General features: G+C 43.4%; 1 protein-coding gene across 8 annotated transcripts in view; it reads left to right on the forward strand.

Moving 5' to 3' along the window:
* Positions 1–6,485, forward strand: part of SPMAP2L (sperm microtubule associated protein 2 like) — a 128,079-nt gene extending 121,594 nt beyond the window's left edge. For all 8 annotated transcript variants that reach the window (XM_056518041.1, XM_056518039.1, XM_056518040.1 and 5 more), the window contains 4 exons: positions 5,059–5,125; positions 5,241–5,367; positions 5,457–5,634; positions 6,172–6,485. In XM_056518041.1, the coding sequence (XP_056374016.1) occupies positions 5,059–5,125; positions 5,241–5,367; positions 5,457–5,634; positions 6,172–6,419 (620 nt within the window). In that variant the 3' untranslated portion in view covers positions 6,420–6,485. The remainder of the gene's footprint in view (positions 1–5,058; positions 5,126–5,240; positions 5,368–5,456; positions 5,635–6,171) is intronic.
* The last annotated feature ends 17,577 nt before the right edge of the window (positions 6,486–24,062 follow it).

Genomic DNA, 24,062 nt, shown 5'->3' on the forward strand with positions numbered 1-24,062 from the left:
TCTGTCATTATGCTCCAGAGGATGCTACCTGCACACCGGAAGGGCTAGGAGAGAACCCTGTTCATTCTGAGGTACTGTGCGAGACTTTGGGACACCCCGCAAATGTGGTAACTGGGAGGGAGTGCAGGGGATTGATAATTGTTTACCTGTGACTGAACCAGTAATGTTTTCCAAAAGTGAAGTGGGGTGTATTGTGAAACGTGGTAACTGGGAGGGAGTGCAGGGGATTGATAATTGTTTTCCTGTGACTGAACCAGAAATCCTATATACACACTGGAACACCAATTCTATACATAAGTAATAAACTTTATTGAGAACATCATTAAATAAAAGCAATTAAAAAGGACAGTATAGCCAGACAAAAAGGAGTTGGTAAGGCAGGTAATATATCATCAGTTAGCATAAATGCATAAATGCAAAACATGACATAGTTATTCCTGACTAAAGAGTAGGGCCACCAGTATAACAAAGAATTATAAGTTACACATGACAGTCATGTATAAATTGCACAGAAAACAAAGCCTAAGTAAGGAGGTCACTGAATAAATGGCCTCCAGCGAGTGGTCAGGAGGAAGGGGAAAAGCAAATAATAGTGTGCAATTAAGAGCTCAAAGGAACTGCGGGATAGAAACCAATGCCCGCCCGTTTGGAGCACAGAAGAGCAGCATTGCCATGAAGCTTCCCCACTCACAGAGTACAAGCTAGGAGACATAAACAGTGTACCTACCCACACAACACCAGCACCCCAACGTCGTTTCGCCGTTTGGCTTCCTATTATTTGCTTTTCCCCTTCCTCCTGACCACTCGCTGGAGGCCATTTATTCAGTGACCTCCTTACTTAGGCTTTGTTTTCTGTGCAATTTATACATGACTGTCATGTGTAACTTATAATTCTTTGTTATACTGGTGGCCCTACTCTTTAGTCAGGAATAACTATGTCATGTTTTGCATTTATGCTAACTGATGATATATTACCTGCCTTACCAACTCCTTTTTGTCTGGCTATACTGTCCTTTTTAATTGCTTTTATTTAATGATGTTCTCAATAAAGTTTATTACTTATGTATAGAATTGGTGTTACAGTGTGTATATAGGATTTCTTGTTAGTTACCAACACACTCGACTTGAAATATATTGGTATTATTTTGCCCCTTCTTTGGATTTATTACTGTGACTGAACCAGTAATGTTTTCCAAAAGTGGAATGGGGTGTATTGTAAAATGTGTTGACAATGCATTGCCAATGTCAAAACCTAGTGGAGATGGGCTAGGGGGAGGGGTTGGTGTGCCCCTGGTGACATGTAAGGATGAGGGACCAGTAGTGAGTGATATATCCCAATCCTGTGAGCCTAAGGAGGAGGAGGGAAGGAGTGATAGCCCTGTGTATGATGTCTGTAACATTGTTTTGTCTGGAACTGAGGGGGAGGAAGGTAAACCCCAGGGAGGCATACCAACGGTGGAAGTGGTAACGCGTCAGCAGCATGCCAGGGCTGCAGCTTTAAAAGGAAGGGAGGTTGGTGATGCAAGGGGCAAGCTGTGTGACTTGCAAGCCCCAGCAGAGGAAGGTGGAGATGCTAGTTCACCTGGGGAAAATGTGCTCCCTGATACCACGAGATGGGGGGAGGGAAATGAGCATTTCCGGGAAGCACTGCGCAGTGACCCTTCCCTTGAAGGGCTGAGACAACGTGCTGAACATACAGGTGTTGACACAGATGGGCATCGGGTATATTGGGAAAATGATATCTTGTACTGGGAGTCCCTTTCCAAAGGCATGCTAGGGGCCCAGGAGAGAGAAAGGCAGTTAGTGGTTCCTAGGCAGTACAGGAAAGAGCTGCTGAGGTTGGCCCATGAGACCCCCCTGGCAGGACATTTGGGAGTGGCCAAGACAAAGTCCAGGTTGGCACACAATTTCTACTGGCCGGGTATGGGTACTGCTGTTGCCAATTATTGTAGATCTTGTCGTGTCTGCCAGAGGGTGGGTAAGTCTGGGGATGTTACTCATGTTCCCCTAGTTCCCCTACCAGTCATATCTGTACCCTTTGAACGAGTGGCAGTGGATATTGTGGGACCTCTAGCTATACCCAGCAGCACAGGGAAACAATTTATTCTCACTGTGGTGGATTATGCCACTAGGTACCCTGAAGCTGTTGCCTTATCCTCTGTCCGGGCAGATAAGGTGGCAGATGCACTGATCAGTATATTCTGCAGGGTGGGGTTCCCCAAAGAAATGCTCACTGATCAGGGCACCCAGTTCATGTCCAATCTCATGCAAAGCCTCTGTAAAAAAGTGAATATACCGCATTTGGTAGCAAGCCCATACCACCCACAAACAAATGGTCTCTGCGAGAGGTTCAATGGCACCTTGAAACAAATGCAAAAAACGTTTGTAGAATTGGAGGGCAGAGACTGGGAAAAGTATTTACCCCATCTGTTATTTGCTTACAGGGAGGTACCCCAAGAGTCTACAGGTTTCTCGCCCTTTGAGTTATTGTATGGTCGCAAAGTGCGGGGACCCCTAGATTTAGTTAGGGGAGAATGGGAAGGGGGGCTATATGCCCCTGAGACTTCTGAGGTGGAGTATGTTCTGAGATTCAGGGACAGGATGCAGACATTGACTGGGCTGGTACAGGACAACCTCACAGCAGCACAGTCCAGGCAGAAGTACTGGTATGATCGCAATGCAAGGGACTGGGTCTATGAAGTGGGACAGAAGTTAATGGTTCTGAACCCCATTAGGCAGAATAAGTTGCAGGCGGCCTGGGAAGGTCCCTTTACCATTTTACGGTGCCTAGAACCCACCACGTATGTAATAGCCCTTGATGAGAAAGGTCAGAGGCAGAGACAGTACCACATTAATATACTGAAGGCATACTATGACCCTGAGGAGGTGGTACTCAGTGTATGTAGTGCACCAGAGGAAGGGCTGGGTAGTGATCCCTTACTTGATCTAGTGGAGGAAGCTAAGAGCCAGGCATCCCTTCAGGATGTGGAGATCAATCCAGAGCTCTCAGATGAAAGGAGGAGGCAGCTTAATCAGGTACTAGGCCCCTTCAGTGCCACCTTTACTGGGAGGCCCGGGCGAACTAGTCTAGTCACCTACCATGTTGATACGGGGGCCCAGCCACCACTAAGACAGGTAGCCTACCGGGTATCCCCAGGGGTAAAAGCCCATATACAGAAGGAGATCGAGGACATGTTAGAGCTAGGGGTAATTAATAAGTCAAAAAGCCCCTGGGCCTCCCCAGTAGTGCTGATGCCCAAAAAAGACAAATCCACTAGGTTCTACCTGAGTAGGAAGCTATTGCCTAGAGAAGTGGCCTATGCGGTCATAGAGAAGGAATGTCTAGCTGTGGTTTGGGCTTTGCAAAAATTACAGCCATACCTGCATGGCAGGGATTTTACTGTTATAACTGATCACAACCCTCTACATTGGTTGGACAGAGTGTCAGGTAACAATGGCAAACTGTTTCGCTGGAGTCTTATCCTCCAGCAATATAATTTCCCTGTCCAACACAGAAAAGGAAGCCTGCATCAAAATGCAGATGGATTATCGCGTCAGGGGGAAATAGATGGTTAATGGAAACAGATCTATCAGCCTGGAAAGGCAAGATCTCTCTGTCCCCATCTTAAGGGGGAGGTGTCAGGCCCAAGGCCTGATTATTAAAATCATATATGTGTATTTTAATTATAACTGTGTGATGTATTATCCAAGCCATGGGTGAGGGGTCATTCAGACGGTGTATCCTTTGTTTTATGTGTATTGCATTTTATTGGGGGTCTGGCTGCTTGGTTTCTCCTTTGAAGTCATGCACTCTGGTCCCATCATATAATCAAACAGATAAGGGGTCAGGAAGAGAGATGCCCCACCTGGTGGGATCAGAGGGGAGGGGGGAATGGAGTTTCCCTCCAAAGAAGCAGAGATAATATTTAAACAATGCTAGACTGAGTTTGTTCAAGGCTGTGCCACAAGCGGACAAGACCATCCTAAGAACAGCACTCACATGGACTGCTATATCATCATGCTGTAAGAACTTCATCTTTTGTTTTCTGAACTTGCCTTGAAAAACTCTTTTATATATTTGTGTACCTGTATGTCATTTGTTCCTGTATTTTTATATATATATAGCACTGTGATATAGATATAGATATCAGATTAAATGTTTAATTAATCAGCTCTGGTCTTTGATCTCTAAATATATGAGCTCACCTTTCTGAAGGCAGCTCTGGTGGAAACACGTTTATCTAAGGGTTAATTTGGTGACTTGCTGGGACTAGTAGTGGATACCCAGAGGTCTGGTGGCTTTAACCCTTGCACCATCACACTCTAATGTCTTGGCTGGACCGATAGAGTGTGATCGTGACACCATTCTTTTGCCTGCCATTCTTTGCCTTGTAGTTCTTCTCATTCGACCATGGTTTGCATATGACTTTTCTTTTGCTTAGTGTTTTGGTACTGCATTACTGATTTAGACTCTGGCCTGTTTTCTTCTGCTTTAGTTGTCTGTCTATTTGACTGTTTGCTGTATTGTGCTCCCTGGTTTGTGCTATGTTTAACCCATTATTTTCTGACCTGATCCCTGACCTCTGTACTGTGTTCTATTTATTGATTTGACTTGATGCCCCTGCACTTTAGGCCAGCGGAGGGACTGGCGACCAGTTGTGGAACCGATATCTAAGTTACGCAAGTAGGCAGAAAAAAGGTGTTCTGGGTAAGCTCAGCTTATGAATAGAAGGCCCAATACTTGTGTAAACATGTCACACAAGCTTCCACAATCCACAGCTTTCTCCTAACAGCAAACTTTTTCATTTATTGAAGGCATAAATATAGATTTAAAGTGTGAAATGAAATGGGACAACTTGATTAGTTTCACTGTAGCAACCAAGTGGTAAATTATTTTATTTCCCGCAGTTTCTGAACATTCTTACATTCTGGGAAGCAGTTATGTGTGACAGATGATTTTTTTAAGTGATGGATAGTGGAATAGTAAATATGTGATTAAAAAATACAATATGCCAATCTCTGTATTCATTATTTATGTATGTTTCTTTCCTCCAATAGGTCTGACTGCAAGACAAAATGAGCTGGCACAGCATAAAACTGTCAACAAGCTGTATAAGGAAGACAGGTGACTTCATGATATGGACAGTCAGAGATGAAACTATAGGAAGTTGAAATGATAAACAAATATATACAATTATAGGCAACTACTAAAGGTGATGTATAATACTATCTTTCTATAGACCCTCTTCAAATTGGACAGTAAAGGCAAGTGCACTACAGGTAGTCCCATCTCCCCGGATAGAGAAACTGGCACAGGCTAAAAGTATTAGCCCAGAATGGGTGGAAGACAAACCTATATACACTGTGGTATGTTTATACTATCCTGGCACCTAAGAAATATAGCAGAAAATATTTCACAGATGTAACTATAGCATTGCATTTTCAATTTATTTCAGGTGACTGAAGCAGCCAAGAGAGCTTCTGCAAGTCCTCGCATTGTACAGTTAGCAATATCAAAAAACTGTGCTGCCCGCTCTACGCTAAGCACACCAAAAAGTCATCAAGAAGACAGCAATGGTGTCATCAATTCTGAAACACTGGTAGCTCCCACAGCTAGGACTGAGGCTTTAGCAGGTAATGGGCACAAGCAGGGGTCAAGTCATGAGAAAAAAAGTGTTGAAACTCACCCAAGATTTCCACTCAAGAGCTGGTCCTGCAGGACTCCTGCTAATGGGAACAGTGTTCTTACTGTGAAAAAAGTGCAAGAACTCAGTTCCCATTTGTTCTTGCAGGACTTGATCCCTAGGCAAAAAAGTCCCCTAGACAGTAAAAAATGAAATGCACCAGATCTATCAAGGTGGCTCAGGCTGTTTCATGAATTTGTCCCATTCTTAGTCCACACAATCAGTGTAGGTTTTATTGTAGAAACACAGCAAAAACACATAAAATGCAAATGTGGGAAAACAGTCTTACACTACAAGGTTATCAAAATTTGGTTTAATTAGTTTGAAATAAAGACAGCTTATGACATGTTATTCTCTTGTATATAGAAAGTCAATTATCCACAGAAAAGAGTATTTTAATGGGTACACGAAATCCATACAACTAGGTTTAACAGGATTTTGGTGGGAAGCATTTCTTCATGTAATATATACTAAATATATGTTTTAGTGCCTAAGATGGAGCACCCTCAGTACCATCATGACCTGGAAATTTTGCGGCATGTTCCTGCACCTGCTCTTAATGCCCAAGCCTCAGACAGAGTCTGCCAGTTGGCAAAGCCTAAAACCCGAAAGTCTATCTTCGAAGGGTATGACCCATACCGGATCTCCCCTGCAGCTAAGCATGCTGAAGCATCTCCTCGTATTATTGAGCTAAGTGCACCACCTGCTCGGAAACAGCTCTATAAAAAAGTCTAGGAGGTGTATTTTATTAAAGTAAAACAACTATATTTAGGACAAAAATTCAATAAACAAGTGATTTTATATGTTGCCTCAAATCTGATTTATATGTGACACATTATATATACACTGAAACATACAGGGGAAAAAACTATAGAAATTCAGCTTATCAGATCAGTTGTGAATATTATTTGCAGATAGTAATATCTGCATGTGTTACATGTAGCTTTTGCTGGCTCAGTGCATGGGGAAAACCAGGGCACCAGATAGGAGATCGCAGCAGGTCCCAGTGGTCATACCCCCCACGATTAGACACTTAGGGGGAGATTTATCAAAACCTGTCCAGAGGAAAAGTTGCTAAGTTGCCCATCGCAACCAATCAGATCGCTTCTTTCATTTTCAAAAGGGCCTCTGAAAAATGAAAGCAGCGATCTGATTGGTTGCTATGGGCAACTCAGCAACTTTTCCTCTCGACAGGTTTTGATAAATCTCCCTCTTATTTCCTATGCTGTGGATAGGGGATAAGTTAAGTACTGGAGTACCCCTTTAGGGTTTCATATATCAAGACAGAAACAAATCCATTCAAATGCAAGAAGGTGAATTGCTGAATCTAAAGGTATACATAAAAGTTAGATGTGTTAGAAAGTGAATAGAGCTTTTCTGACTCTTCCCTGATGGCAGAAATCAGGAGAACAGAGTTGAACTAGCCATCGGTCGGTTCGGGATGCCTTTAACTATAAGAATGCCTTAGTGGTGTGCCTATAGTTAAATTTGGCTCTAGGTTTAAATATTCACCATGTTGCTACTTTGGTGTCAATGTTGCGGCATTTGTGGCGTAGCCTGATGGATCTCCTTTGGGTTGATATTGAGGATTTTTCCGGTATCTCCATATAATATTAGGCATCTCCTTTATCTTCCATATTGGGATTTACCTGTCCCTGTTCTTCACAATCCTCTAGTTAAAGCCTCTTATCAGGCTTGGACTACATATATCCCATGCTCATCCTCAGCTACATTACTTACGAAAGAGGCCCTCCCACTTACTTTTATACAGGCTTCTATCCCCAATCTGGATTTAGCAGCATACAAATCTTTGATATATTGCCTCTGACCTCATCCCTTTCCTCGTTTTGAGAGAGACATACCACTTGCCGCAGCACGATTTTTATAAATATTTACAAATACATAATTTTTTACATGGCTTGACACCGTCCTGCATTAAATCCGATGGGTTGGCTCTCCGTCAGCTTTCAATGCCCCTTTAAAGCTCTACCTCAACCTGTTACATTCTAAAAATGATGAGTAGCAAAGAGCATTTAACCCCTTAAGGACTTAGCTCATTTTAACCTTAAGGACTCAGCCCTTTTTTGCAAATCTGATCACTGTCACTTTATGCATTAATAACTCAGGGATACTTTTACTTTTCATTCTGAATCCGGGACTGTTTTTTCATGACATATTCTACTTTAACATAGTGGTAAATTTTCGTTGTTACTTGCTTCCTTTCTTGGTGAAAAATTCAAAAATTTCATGAAAATTTTAAAAATGTAGCATTTTTCTAACTTTGAAATTCTCTGCTTGTAAGGAAAATGGATATTCAAAATAAATAATATATTGAGTCACATATACAATATGTCTATTTTATGATTGCATTATAAAGTTGACATGTTTTAACTTTTTGAGGACATTAGAGGGCTTCAAAATATAGCAGCAATTTTGAAAATGTTCATGAAAAATTCTAAATCAGAATTTTTCAGGGACCAGTTAAGCTGGAATTGGATTTGAGGGGCCTTTCTGTGAGAAATACCCCATAAATTACCCCATTATAGAAACTGCACCTCTTAAAGTATTCAAAATGACATTCAGAAAGTTTGTTAACCATTTAGGTGTTTCACAGGAAAAGCACCAAAGCGGAGGAGAAAAATCAAAATCTCGATTTTTTTACACTAACCTGTTCATGTAGCCCCATTTTTTTTTTTCATTTTTACAAGGAGTACGGTATATGGAGAAAAAGCTCCCCAAAACTTGTAACCTAATTTCTCTCGGGTATGGCAATATCACATATGTTGACGTAAAGTGCTCTGTGGGCTCGCAACATGGCTCAAGAGGGAAAGAGCAACTGTAGGATTTTAGAGGTAAAATTTTGCTGTCATGGTTTTGGTGGGCATGTTGCATTTAGGAAGCCCCCGTGGTGCCAGGACAGTAAAAAAAAAAACTCCACATGGCACTCTATTTGGGAAACTACACCCCTCAAGTGACATAACAAGGGATATAGTGAGCTTTAACACCTCACAGGTGTTTGACAGGTTTGCGTTGAATATGGACGTGAAAATGAAAACATTTATTTTTAACACAAATGATGGTGTTACTCCAAATTTTTCATTTTCACATGGGGTAATTGGAGGAATTGGACTTCAAATTTTGGGGTCCATTTTCTCCTGAGTAAGGAAATACCCTATATGTGGATGTAAAGTGCTCTGCTGGCATGCTACAGGTCTCAGAACAGGAGGAGCGCCATTGGGCTTTTGGAGAGAGAATTTTGCTGAAATGGTTTTTGGGGGGCATGTCGCATTTAGGAAGCCCTAATGGTGCCAGAACAGCAAAAGAAAAAAAAAAAAAACACATGACACACTATTTGAGAAATGACACCCCTCAAAAAACATAATAAGGGATATAGTGAGCTTTAACACCCTACAGGTGATTGACAGACTTTTGTTAAAGTGGGACATGAAAATGAAAAATTAAAAAAAAATTTCACAAAAATGCTTGTTACCCTAAATTTTTCATTTTCACAAGGGGTAATAGGTGAAAATGTCCCAAAAATAGTTTACTCCATTTCTCTCGAGTAAGGAAATACCTCATTTGTGGATGTAAAGAGCTCTGTGGGTACACTAGAGGGTTCAAAAGGGAAGGAGTGACATTTTGCTAAAATGGTTTTTGGGAGGCATGTCGCATTTAGGGAGCCCAGTACAGCAAAAAAAAAAAAAAAAAAAAAACATGGCACACTATTTGGGAAACTACACCCCTCAAGTAATGTAACAAGGGGTAGAGTGAGCCTTAAAGGGGTATAAGGGTATAAGATGTCAGATCGCAGCAGTCCCGGTGCTGGGGACCCCGGGGATCGTTATTACCCCAAATTTTTCATTTCTACAAGGGGTAATAGGAGAAAAAGCTCCCCAAAATGTGTATCACCATTTCTTCTGAGTAAGGAAACACCCCATATGTGGATGTTAAGTGCTCTACGGGGGCACTAGAGGGCTCAGAAGAGGAGTGCCATAGGGCTTTTGGAGAGAGAATTTGGTTGGAATAGAAGTCGGGGACCATGTGCGTTCACAAAGACCCCATGCTGCCAGAACAGTGGACCACCCCCACATACACACATCTGACCCTATTTCGGAAACTACACCCCTCACAGAATGTAACAAGGGGTGCAGTGAGCATTTATAACCACACTGGCGCTTGACAGATCTTTGGAACAATGGACTGCAAATGAAAAATGTAATTTTTCATTTTCATGAACCACTGTTCAAAAAATCTTTCAGACACCTCTAGGGTGTAAATGCTCACTGCATCCCTTGTTACAGTCCATGAGGGGTGTAGTCTTCCAAAATGGGGTCACATGTGGGGGGGGACTGTTCTGGCACTATGGGAGCTTTGAAAACGCACATGGCCTTCAATTCCAGCCAAATTCTCTCTCTAAAAGCCCAATGGCGCTCCTTCTCTTCTGAGCCCTGTAGTGTGCCCGCAGAGCACTTATCATCCACATATGGGGTATTTGTTTACTCAGAAGAAACGGTGTTACAAATTTTGGGACTTTTTTTCCTACACCAGAATTTTAGTGAAAAAAAATCTAATTTTTCATTTTCACGTTCAACTATGCTCACTATACCCCTTGTTATGTTCCGTGAGAGGTTTAGTTTCCAAAATGGAGTCACACGTGGGTGTTTTTTTTGGGGGGGTTTATGTCAGAACCACTGTAACTACCAGCCACCCCTATGCAAATAACCAATTTAGGCCTCAAATGTACATGGTGCGCTCTCACTCCTAAACCCTGTTGTACGCCTGCAGAACACTTTACGTCCACATATGGGGTATTTCCGTACTCAGGAGAAATTGCGTTACAAATTTTGGGAATCTTTTTTTCCTTTTACCTCTAGTGAAAATTTTAAAGTATGGGGGCAACACCAGCATGTTAGTGTAAAAAAAAAAATGTTTACACTAACATGCTGAGTAGACTCCAACTTTACCTTTTCATAAGGAATAAAAGGAGAAAAAGACCCCCAAAATTTGTAACGTCATTTCTCCCGAGTACAGAAATACCCCATATGTGGCCCTAAACTGTTGCCTTGAAATAGGACAGGGCTCCAAAATGAGAGAGCGCCATGCGCATTTGAGGCCTGAATTAGGGATTGGCATAGGGACGGATCAGAATGCAAGCATTACACTTCCTTAACAAGGTGCCTCCAGCTGTTGCAAAACTCCCAGCTGGCCTTGACAGTCAACGACTGTCCGGCAATACAGGGAGTTGTTGATTTTCAACAGCTGGAGACTCCGTTTTGGAAACAGTGCCGTACAAGATGTTTTTTTATTTTTATTGGGGGGGGGGGGGGGGGGGGGAATAATTGTGTAAGGGTGTGTATGTAGTGTTTTACTTTTTATTTTGTGTAGTGTAGTGTTTTTAGGGTACATTGGGTTTACAACGAGTTTCCGGCTAGGAGTTTGAGCTGCAGCGGGAAATGTGCTGCATCTCAAACTTTTAGTGGGAAACTCACTGTAAACCCGACGGTGTCAATGTACCCTGTACATTCACATGGAGGAGCGGGGTGTAAACCTCCAGCTGTTGCAAAATTACTACTCCCAGCATGCACTGACAGACCATACATGCTGGGAGTTGTAGTTATGCAACAGCTGGAAGTACACTGGTTGCAAAACACTGAGAGTTTGTTACTTAAGTCAGTGTTTCGCAACCAGTGTGCCTCCAGCTGTTGCAAAACTACAACTTCCAGCATGTATGGTCTCTCAGTGCATGCTGGGAGCTGTATTTGTGCAACAGCTGGAGGCATACTGGTTGCGAAACACTTAGTTTGGTTAGGTAACAAACTCTCAGTGTTTCACAACCAGGGTGCCTACAGCTGTTGCAAAACTACAACTCTCAGCATGCATTGACAGCTGAAGGACATTCTGGGAGTTGTAGCAATACAACAGCTGGAGGCTCACTTTTTCATTAAAAAAAAGTACCTCCAGCTGTTGCATAACTACAACCCCCCAGCATGCACAGACTACCAAAGGGCATGCTGGGAGTTGTAGTTATGCCTCCAACTGTTGCATTACTACTTTTTCCAGCTTGTACTTTGGCTGGGAATGCTGGGAGATGTTGCTAAGCAGCAACAGGAGGCGAACAGGCCTCACCTACTGCTGTATCCTGCCGCCCGCACCACCGCCGCTGCAGTCCTCTGCCGCTGCTCCTGAGGGGGCCCCCGCCGACCTCTGGACAGGTAAGGGACCTCCGCCTGCCCCAATCACCGCCCCGATCGCCACCCAACAGAGTAGTGATTGGTCAGTCATTCCGACCGATCAATCATGTGATCATGAGGTGGCACCCATGCCACCTCACTCCTGCTGGGTAAGGGTGATTGGAGCTGTCTCAGACAGCCCCAATCACCCTTTTTTTTCCGGGTCACCAGAGACCTGATTGACCCGGAATTGCCACAAATCGCCAGACTGAAACGACTGGCGATCTGGGGTCTCAGTACCCCACCAGGGCTTTGCACGGGATGCCTGCTGAACAATTTCAGCAGGCATCCCGGTCCGGCCCCTACCTGCTTTTGTAGCCAAATACAGTTTTAAGTGTAGACACAAGCAAGCAAAGGCAGGAAGCCGGGACGTACGAGATTAAGCACAGGGTAAAGCGCAAGGAAGACACTATTGACACGACTCACTAGAAGCCTGTAGCGGAGGTACAGAGCCAAATAGCACATGTAGCAGAAGACAAAGAACGAACAGAGAGGCCACACTCACCGAACCAGAGCTTTATTCAGGTCTTGACGACATTCAGTAGGTAACAGGCGGGGGAGCTGGGATGGAGGACGGGGGAGGAACCGTAACAAGCTTTTTCGTGAGGCTAGCGCACTTCCTCTTCCCGGCTAAAGGAAGTGCGCTAGTCACACGAAACAGCTTATTCCGGTCACTCCCCCATCCTCCATCCCAGCTCCCCCACCTGTTACCTACTGAATGTCGTCAAGACCTGAATTAAGCCCTTGTTCGGTGAGTGAGGCCTCTCTGTTCGTTCTTTGTCTCCTGCTACAGTTTCAAGTGTAGTGGAGCGTATTGAGAAGTGCCAGGATGTGCACATAGGAGTGGCAGAGGCATAAACTCATCAGGCACAGGCAGAGATCACAGCAGAGTAGGGGCGTTTGGCAGCAAGAGTCACAGCGAGAGGTCTGAGCTCCTGGTGTCAGCTAGCAGTCGTGTCTCGACCAGCAACCGTGATTGATTAGTTTACTTGGTCATCCACTTCACCCCAATTGACATCTGACACCCCCAGTCAACAAACAGTGGGTTACTCAGACTCAACCCTCAGTTGGCATGGCCCTCATGCTGCTGCTGCCACCTCCAGGCTCTGTCATTGTGCCGTCATGTGGTCTCCTCATGCTGCTGGCACATTAAATGAAACTTTTTAGGTTCATCTATTTGAAATCTTCAATTTAAATAAAAAAATATATATCTTTAATCTTTTCAATTGTGAGGCCCTATTGTCTCGTCAGGCTGTTGCCACCTCCAGGCTGGGTCATTCTGCCACTATATGGTCTCCTCTTGCTGCCACATATTCCAGGCTGTGTCATTCTGCCACAGTATTTTCTCCTCATGCTGATGCCATTTCCAGGCTGTGTCATTGTGCCACCATATGGTCTCCTTATGCTGTTGGCACATTAAATTAAACTTTAAAAATTGTAATCTCTTTAACCCCTTAACGACGCAGGACGTAAATGTACGTCCTGGTGAGGTGGTTCTTAACGCACCAGGAAGTACATTTACATCCTATACACAACCGCGAGCATCGGAGCGATGCTCGGTTAAGGGGCAGGTCCCGGCTGCTGATAGCAGCCAGGGACCCGCCGGTAATGGCCCACATCCGTGATCGCGTGGATGTCCGCCATTAACTCCTCAGATGCCGTGATTCATACAGATCACAAGATCTGCAGAAGTGCGGCAATTAATGTGGATGATCGGATCGCCCACAGCGCTGGCGCGGCGATCCCATCATCTGTAATGGCAGACGGAGGTCTCCTCACCTGCCTCCGTCCGTCTCCTGGCGTCTTCTGCTCTGGTCTGAGATCGAGCAGACCAGAGCAGAACATAGCCGATAACACTGATCAGTGCTATGCCCTATGCATAGCACTGAACAGTATTAGCAATCAAATGATTGCTATAAATAGCCCCCTATGGGGACTATGAAAGTATAAAAATAAAAGTTTAAAAAAAACTAAAAAATAAAAGTAAAAACATTTAGAAAAATCCCCTCCCCCAATAAAAATTTAAATTGTCCGTTTTTCCCCATTTTATCCCCAAAAAGTGTAAAACATTTTTCTAAATAAACTTACCGTATATACTCGAGTATAAGCCGACCCGAGTATAAGCCGAGACCCCTAATTTCAACCCAAAATCCCAGGAAAAGTTATTGACTCGAGTATAAGCCTAGGGTGGGAAATACATCATCCCCCCCTGTCATCATCCAGACCCGTCATTAACATCCTCATCATCATCCCCTTGTCATCATCCCACACATCCCCCCTTCATCATCCCCTTATCATCCCACACATCCCCCCTTCATCATCCCCTTGTCATCATCCCACACATCCCCCCTTCATCATCCCCTTATCATCCCGCACATCCCCCCTTCATCATCCCCTTATCATCCCACACATCCCCCCTTCATCATCCCCTTGTCATCATCCCACACATCCCCCCTTCATCATCCCCTTATCATCCCGCACATCCCCCCTTCATCATCCCCTTATCATCCCACACATCCCCCCTTCATCATCCCCTTGTCATCATCCCCTTGTCATCATCCCCCCCCCCCCTTCATCATCCTCTTCTCATCATTCGCCCTCAGTGGTCTTCAACCTGCGGACCTCCCGGGCTTGCTGGGAGTTGTAGTTTTGAAACCTCCGGAGGTCCGCAGGTTGAAGACCACTGCGGCCTTCGACATCATCCAGCCCCCTCTCACCCCCTTTAGTTCTGAGTACTCACCTCCGCTCGGCGCTGGTCCGGTCCTGCAGGGCTGTCCGGTGAGGAGGTGGTCCGGTGGGATAGTGGTTCCGGGCTGCTATCTTCACCGGGGGCGCCTCTTCTCCGCGCTTCCGGCCCGGAATAGAGGCGTTGCCTTGACAACGACGCAGAAGTACGTTGGCAATGAACGCTCCTCTGCGTCGTTGTCAAGGCAACGTGACTATTCTGAGGCCGGGCCCGAAGCGCTTAGAAGAGGCCTCCCCGGTGAAGATAGCAGCCCGGAACCACTATCCCACCGGACCACCTCCTCACCGGACAGTCCTGCAGGACCGGACCAGCGCCGAGCGGAGGTGAGTACTGTACAGAACTAAAGGGGGGTGAGAGGGGGCTGGATGATGTCGAAGGCCGCAGTGGTCTTCAACCTGCGGACCTCCGGAGGTTTCAAAACTACAACTCCCAGCAAGCCCGGGCAGCCATCCGGGCTTGCTGGGAGTTGTAGTTTTGAAACCTCTGGAGGTCCGCAGGTTGAAGACCACTGCGGGTGGGGGAGTTCACTCGAGTATAAGCCGAGGGGGGTGTATTCAGCACGAAAAATCGTGCTGAAAAACTCGGCTTATACTCGAGTATATACGGTATTTAGTATTGTCGCGTTGATATCCGTAGATATCCGAACTATTAATATATAATGTTAATTATCCCATACGGTGAACGGCGTGAACGTAAAAAAAATAAAAAAGTCCAAAATTGCTGCTTTTTTATAACATTTTATTTTAAAAAATTGATAAAAAATGTATTAAAAGTTTTATACATGCAAATGTGGTATAAAAAAGTTACAGATCACAGCAAAAAAATGAGCCCTCATACCACCAATTATATGGAAAAATGACAAAATTATAGGTCAGCAAAATAGAAGGATTTTAACCCCTTAAGGACACAGGGTTTTTCAGTTTTTGCACTTTCGTTTTTTCCTTCTTACCTTTTAAAAATCATAACCCTTTCAATTTTCCACCTAAAAAATCCATATTATGGCTTATTCTTTGCGTCACCAATTCTACTTCTTTTTTCACGGCGAAATGGAAAAAAAAATCATTGTGCAACAAAATAGAAGAAAAAACGCCATTTTGTAAATTTTCGGGGCTTCCGTTTCTACGCAGTGCATATTTCGGTAAAAATGACACCTTATCATTATTCTGTAGGTCCGTACGGTTAAAATGATACCCTACTTATATAGGTTTGATTTTGTCGTACTTCTGGAAAAAATCATAACTACATGCAGGAAAATGTATACGTTTAAAAATGTCACCTTCTGACCCCTATAACTTATTTTTCCACGTACAGGGTGGTATGAGGACTCATTTTTTGCGCCATGATCTGAAGTTTTTATCGGTATGATTTTTGTTTTGATCAGACTTTTTGATCACTTTTTATTCATTTTTTAATTTGGTATAAAAAGTGACCAAAATACGCTTTTTTGGACTTTGGAATTTTTTTACGTGTACATCATTGACCGTGCGGTTTAATTAACAATATATTTTTATAGTTCGGACATTTACGCACGCGGCGATACCTCATATGTTTATTTTTATTTACACTGTTTTGTTTTTTTTATGGGAAAAGGGGGGTGATTCAAACTTTTATTAGGGAAGGGGTTAAATGACCTTTATTAACACTGCACACACTGATCTCTTACACAGAGCACTGGCGTGTATTAACACGCCTGTGATCAGTGTTATCGGCGCTTGACTGCTACTGCCTGGATCTCAGGTACGGAGCAGTCATTCGTCGATCGGACACCGAGGAGGAAGGTAAGGGCCCTCCCGGTGTCCTGTAAGCTGTTCGGCGGTCCCGAACAGCCCGACTGAGCAGCCGGGATACTTTCACTTTCACTTTAGAAGCGGTGGTCAGCTTTGACCGCCGCTTCTAAAGGGTTAATACAGCACATTGCCGCGATCGGTGATGTGTGGTATTAGCCGCGGGTCCCGGCCGGCGCAGGACGTAAATATACGTCCTGCGTCGTTAAGGGGTTAAACTCACTAATTTGGTTAAAAAGTTTGCGTTGTTTTTTTAAAGCGGTATAATAAATAGAAAAGTATGTAATCATGGGTATAATTTTAATTGTATTGACCCACAGAATAAAGAAAACATGTCTATTTTGTACAGCATGAAAAAAAAAACTTCCAAAATTTGCTAAATTGTGGTTTTCTTATCAATTTCCCCACAAAAATAGTATTTATTTTTTTTGTTGCGCCATACATTTTATGGTAAAATGAGTGATGTAATTACAAAGGACAACTGGTTGCACAAAAAACAAGCCCTCATACTAGTCTGTGGATACAAATATAAGAGTTATGATTTTTAGAAAGCAAGGAGGAAAAAACTAAAACGTAAAAATAAAATGAGTCCTTAAATGTGCACTGTCAGATACAAAACTTTTGATATGTTGTAAGGCATGCAAAACCAACAGGTTTTGCAATTGCTTTCATTAGAAAATTTTCAGTATTTCATACTGAAAAAGCCAGTCAAACAACTGCCCCCCCCCCCCCCCTGCTTGCTTGGACACATACTAGTTGTCACGATGCCGGCTGGCAGGAGGTGGATCCTCTGTGCCAGAGAGGGATTGGCGTGGACCGTGCTAGTGGACCGGTTCTAAGTTACTACTGGTATTCACCAGAGCCCGCTGCAAAGCGGGATGGTCTTGCAGCGGCGGTAGTAACCAGGTCGTATCCACTAGCAACGGCTCAACCTCTCTGACTGCTGAAGATAGGCGCGGTACAAGGGAGTAGACAAGAGCAAGGTCGGACGTAGCAGAAGGTCGGGGCAGGCAGCAAGGATCGTAGTCAGGGGCAACGGCAGGAGGTCTGGAACACAGGCTAGGAACACACAAGGAAACGCTTTCACTGGCACGATGGCAACAAGATCCGGCGAGGGAGTGCAGGGGAAGTGAGGTATACATAGGGAGTGCACAGGTGAACACACTAATTAGAACAACTGCGCCAATCAGTGGCGCAGTGGCCCTTTAAATCGCAGAGACCCGGCGCGCGCGCGCCCTAGGGAGCGGGGCCGCGCGCGCCGGGACAGGACCGACGGAGAGCGAGTCAGGTACGGGAGCCGGGGTGCGCATCGCGAGCGGGCGCCACCCGCATCGCGAATCGCATCCCGGCTGGAGGCGGTATCGCAGCGCACCCGGTCAGTGGATCTGACCGGGGCGCTGCAGTAGCGAGGATGTTGCGAGCGCTCCGGGGAGGAGCGGGGACCCGGAGCGCTCGGCGTAACACTAGTCCTGCTGTGTCCATGCATCATCAACTATGTCATGGACAAACTTCCTTGATTAACAGCTGTGAGCTCAGGGCTCATAGTTGGATGAAAAATCCTCCCACTGTCAGCTTGTGTCCCTCTACTGTCAGTGAGGACAAGCTGGGAGTTGTAGTTTTGCTAATGCTAGGGGAGATGTGAACAGACAGCATACTGAGGGAGGGAGCGGAGACCTGCACAGTGAGGCCAAGCCCCCTCCCTCTGAGAGGAATTCAGACTAGTGAGCTAAATTAAAAGTGTAATAAAATAAATAAATAAAGGTGTTAGACACATAAAAATTAGATGTACATGGTCAAGATTAGGTACTGAGTGATATATTTAAAAAAAAAATGTTGTTGGGTCTGACGGGTACGCTTTCAGGCCCAAATGGGCTGAGTCCTTAAGGGGTTAAAATCTTCAATTAAAATAAAAAAAATATCTTTCATCTTTTCAATTGTGAGGCCCATGGTCTCGTCAGGCTTCTGCCACCTCTAGGCTCTGTCATTGTGCCGCCATGTGACTCCTTGTTATATTGGGTTTTGTGGTTATACAGTATTCAAAGTAAACGCTTCAGGCACCCAGGGGCTGGGACAGGTGGCAGCTCGCCTCGCCGAGGACCGCCAACTCGATTTAAAGACACAAGTATGAGCTTTTTCACTGCAGCAACTTCTAGCAGTATGCGCCCGATTATTCAACGGCGCAGAAGCTGAATGTGCTCCTGTCCAAGTTGTGGGTACTGCAGTCCCTTCCTTTTCAAGTGTAAACTCAGAGCATGGGGGTGCGCTGAGAGGCAGAGGCTGTGACATGCGGTAGCTCGCCTCGCGGCAGACCACCAGCTGGATGCTCACCAGAATGGGTCCTCAAAAAATTATTTAAAAAAATTAAAATATATAAAAATGAAATAAAAAAATCTCTTTAATCTCTTCAATTGTGACGCCATATGCTCTTCTGACCCTGCTGCCACATCCATACACTCTGCAGCAGTGATTCTAATAGAGATGCCTGTAATCTGCATGTCATACTGAATAACAGTATTATTTCACTAACACAGCATACTCCATATGCGTGTTACGACAAAGCAAAGTGTTCTACACCTCTATTAGGCTCTCTGTAGCCCAGAAATAGCCGATTTTAATAGCGATTCCAAACCGAATTTTGGGGGGAAATTCGGCCAATCGGCCATAAAGAATTTTCCAAAAATGCATTAAACTCTACGTATATTGTATCATTTTCTGCATACTAGCCGAAATTGCGAGCGTAAGCAATTGGAAATCAGCGACAGTTCCCTCTTTAGAGCATTTAGTTAGTCAGATAAACACGACTTTCTCTTTTGAGAAGATCATAGCATGTACAGAAAATCAACAACCAATATGTGCTGATGGGGGGGGGGGGGGAACACCCATAAAAAGTAACTTTTAATAGATATACATTAAAATCCACAAATGTAACATAATAGTGCTCAAATCACCCAGCACCAAATCATATAATCCAAATAGCAGTTACCACATATGAGTGCGGATTTACAGAGAATCTAGGATTATTACTAATTCATACAAGAAAGTTTCCCAACGTGTTTTTTGCCACAGTATCGTGGCATCATCAGGGGAATTACTATGTAATATGTTGGACTAATATACTAGGTCCATACATGGCGGTAAACTGCACAATAATAAAAATAATCATACGCCCGTAACAAATCCATCCTACCAACCGGGCGTAAGATTAAAACTACTACACAACTCCACGTGTGCCCTGGCCTTGCAACAAAGAGAAAGGTCCGACACCGAGAACAGGTGTAAATTGCTATTGCGGACCACTCACCTGGAAGTCTCTTGCCGGAGCTCCATTCGCAACAGGCACGGGAGGACCACACTGCCCGCTCACCGTTACACAGCACCTTATGGAATATACCATCTTCGGCCTGCTGCAACATGGGACCAACTGTTACTGTGAGGTAGCGCACAACTTTTCATCCATAGATTGTGGACAGTACAGCCTAGATCCATTGCGAGACTGATTATTTATCTTATTTTTCATTTACACTACATCTGCCGGATTAACAGTATATTCCGAATTATCGGCATTCAATACCGCTAGCACTTTAAATATCAGGCGATTGCTGCAAGGGATACAATTTATTCTGCCATTAGGGCCCAATGGCAGATCAATGTAACATTTAATATTGCTCTGATAAATATTTTGTTTGTACTAATATATTTTTTATTGTATTTTAATAAATTTGTCATTTTGTTTCAAACTGGTTGTTCCCAATTGATATTCATTGTGTACCCAGTGGGGTGATGCTCTTGAGGTGTGGTTCAAATATTTTTATATTAATTTAGATAAACTTGGATCGTTGGGGATCGATCTTTTTGACCACATTGACCTCGGGCATTTGATTGTGAGCTGCACACATTTTCTTTTGTTAATTTACAAATCTGTTTAACTTTCTGGAGCCAGTTGATATATAAAAAAAAATATTTCTTCCTGAAATACCCCTTTAATCATCAGTGAGAGAGATGAATGGTGGAGTTTGTTGGTTAATGTAAGTTGAAAACACTATAAACCCTCATTATGAACCATATGAAAGTTAGGGTATATGATGATTAGAGACAATAATATTGTATTAGAACAAGAAGTAAATTCTTAGGAAGGAGCTTGTGTGCTTCCTTAAATGGGCACTGTCAGATGCAAAAACTTTTACATGTTGTTACTGATGAAAATTAAAGACCTTTTGGAATATGGTTGTATAACATTTTTGGAATATTTATTAAAGAAAATGGCTCCTGAAAATCCACCCACTAGGGGTCCCCATACCTACTGGGACTTTAACCAGTCCTGCAGCAGCATCAGGCTTGTCCGTGAGTCATGGACACATCAATCACCTCCCACCACCACGAGGGAGGGACACACCCCATTCCCTTGAGAGGATTTCTAACACTATGAGCTAATGAAAAGCGGTATTTTTTTTATAATAAATATAGGTGAAAGAGCCATAAAAATTAGATGTACATGGTCAGGATTAGATACTGAGTAACATATTAATCCTTTCTTGTGGGATCTTACAGGCACATTAATTATATAAAGCTGTTGTAACAGCCATGAATCTTTACATTAAAGGGGTACTCCACCCGTAGACATCTTATCCCCTATCCAAAGATAGGGGATAAGATGTTAGATTGCCGGGGTCCCGCTGCTGGGGACCCCAGGGATCGCTGCTGCAGCACCCCGCTATCATTACTGCGCAGAGCGAGATCGCTCTGCACGTAATGACGGGCAATAAGGGGCCGGAGAATCGTTACGTCACGGCTCCGCCCCTCGTGATGTCACGGCCAGCCCCCGTCAATACAAGTCTATGGGAGGGGGCGTGGTGGTCATGAGGGGCGAAGCCATGATGTCACGCTGCTCCGGCCCCTGTATCGCCCGTCATTACGTGCAGTAATCTGTGCAGTAATGATGGAGGGGTGCTGCAGCAGCGATCCCCAGGGTCCCCAGCAGCGGGACCCCGGCGATCTAACATCTTATCCCCTATCCTTTGGATAGGGGATAAGATGCCAGGGGCGGAGTACCCCTTTAAAGGGGTATTCCAGGCAAAAACTTTTTTTTATATATATCAACTTGCTCTGGAAAGTTAAACAGATTTGTAAATTATCTGTAGAAATATATATAGCGGTGAGATACAAAGTATCCTAAAAATATGCATGCATACTAACAGTGACTGTACACAAGCATATACGTTGAACATTGTCTGCAAATAGCAAGTATATTATCTGCTAAGGTGTTTAATTGCGAACTACCACTATAGCCGGACACATTTAAATGGTTGCTATGGGTTACAAACCTTATGGTTGCTATTAGTTACAAAAATACTGGAATCTGTCTATACTTGCAGTACTTTTCAAGAGAGGAGATAATTGACGATTGTGGATGGACTAAGACTCTCCCACCCAGATTCCTCTCCCTATATATATTTATGGTGGTCTCTATTTTTATAAGAATTTTTATAAGAATTTTTAATATTTTACACATTATGCTATACATATGTTATAGTTTTTAATAGTTGGTGCTGCGCCTACACAAGGGCCCTGTGAGACGCAGTTGCTGCTATTTGCAATTATTTTATACTCTATTGTCACATTGCATATTATTAATAAATTGAATTACTATCTGTCCAGTTGTCTCAAACCCTGAGCCCTAATATATATATTTCTACAGACAAACTACATTTTGACACCTTGGGTATAGGTGTCTAATTAGGTAGCCCGGGTTTATTTGGTGGGTAATCGGACAAGAGCCTCTCCTACTCCTTTATACTAATAGATTTGTAAATTACTTCTATTAAAAAATCTTAATCCTTAAAAAAATAATTAGCTTCTGAATTTGAGTTGCTGTTTTCTGTCTTACTGCTTTCTGATGACTCACGTCCCGGGAGCTGTCCAGCTCCTATGGGGATATTCTCCCATCATGCACAGCTCCCGTGACGTGAAATCATCATTGAGCAGTTAGACAGAAAACTTCAGAAGCTAATAACTATTGGAAGGATTAAGATTTTTTAATAGAAGTAATTTACAAATCTTTTTAACTTTCCGGAGCCAGTTGATATATAAAAAAAAGTTTTTGCCTGGAATACCCCTTTAAATATGCTGAGCTTGGCATGAGAGAATTTTCCAAAAAGATCTTCACATTTGGTACAAGCAAGAAGTAACAATAGTTTTTATTTTCAGGTAACACTCCTCACTTTCAAGTTTGTAGTTACCTTTGCTAAAACTGTCATACCTACTCTGTGACCAGCTGTTTAAATTGTTAAAGCGTTAACTATTAATGTTACACATATTTTAAAGAATTTTTTTGTGAAATCTTGCAGTTTTCAATCTGACCTCTAAGCCTAAACCTACAACTAAACTAAGACATCTTGTACTGTAGTGATCACTTTCCAGCAGTATCTTCCTTATCATCATAGACAGGAGTACAGAAGAAGGGGACACCAGTAGATAGCTAACTCAGCGGTAACTCAGATCTTAGCCTCCCTCTCCCTGTAAAATTACAACTGCATAGGTCACAGAGCATGCCCAGAAAAATGTAAACTACCATGTCTATGTTCATGGGGCTTGTTGTAAAGCAGATATATCCAGGCAATCATTTGCAAAAAAATTTAAAATTTGCAATCAGGAAATAGAAACTGGTTATAAAAAAGAATGTGTTTCAGGATTTGGCTCTAATCAGTAATAAATAATCATCCCCTAATGCCCCCTCCCCCATATCTCTCATCTCAACAACATCAGAGAAAGTTTTAACTTAGTCTTTACAATCCATCTTCACACCTATTCAGTGTTCTTTACTCAATAATCTGATAAAAAGCTCTCCAACAACTCGTCACATTGTACCTCACTACCTGTGCGCCAGACCCAGTTCCAACCAGCTCCTTCTTATGTCCAGGCTTTACACTGTGACTATTCTAGTCCTAATCTATCTTTTTATTCTACTGTATATTTGAACATTGTTCTCTTCCCTTGCTCATTTAAACATAAACCATCACATTCACAATTAAAAGTCATCTTTCCACCCATCATCATTGTCCAGCTACCACCCCATCTTACTTATTGCCTTTGCCTTAAAATTTCTCGAACAACATGTCTATTTCAAACTGTCCTCCAACTTTTTATACAACACACTTTTTGATTGCCTACAATCTGGTCTCTGACTCACCGCTCTACTGAAATCACCCCAACCAAAGGGGCCAATGATCAATAGCCTACTAACTGCCCAATACTCTGTGCTTCTTCTTCTTGATCTCTCCTCTGCCTTTGACACAGTTGATCACTCCCTCCTGCTACAAATTCTTTAGTCCTTTGGCATCACAAGCCTTGTCCTCACATACCACACAAACCAATCCAGTCACTGGCTACCAATTGCCCAGCTAATTCACAAGGCTGTCCACAACCTTTCCCCTCCATACATCTCTACTCTAATCTGAATCTGATACTGGCCTTCGCATAATCTTAGATACTCACAAGATCTCTGTCTGCATTCTCCTCTTGTTCTCTCCTCGCCCAACAGTCAACATTTCTACTTTGTTTTCTCCACACTCTGGAACTCACTACCCTGACAAAAGGAGACTCTCTCTCACATCAAAATGCA

The sequence above is a fragment of the Hyla sarda genome, chromosome 1, assembly GCF_029499605.1.
Source record: "Hyla sarda isolate aHylSar1 chromosome 1, aHylSar1.hap1, whole genome shotgun sequence".
NCBI lineage: Eukaryota > Metazoa > Chordata > Amphibia > Anura > Hylidae > Hyla > Hyla sarda.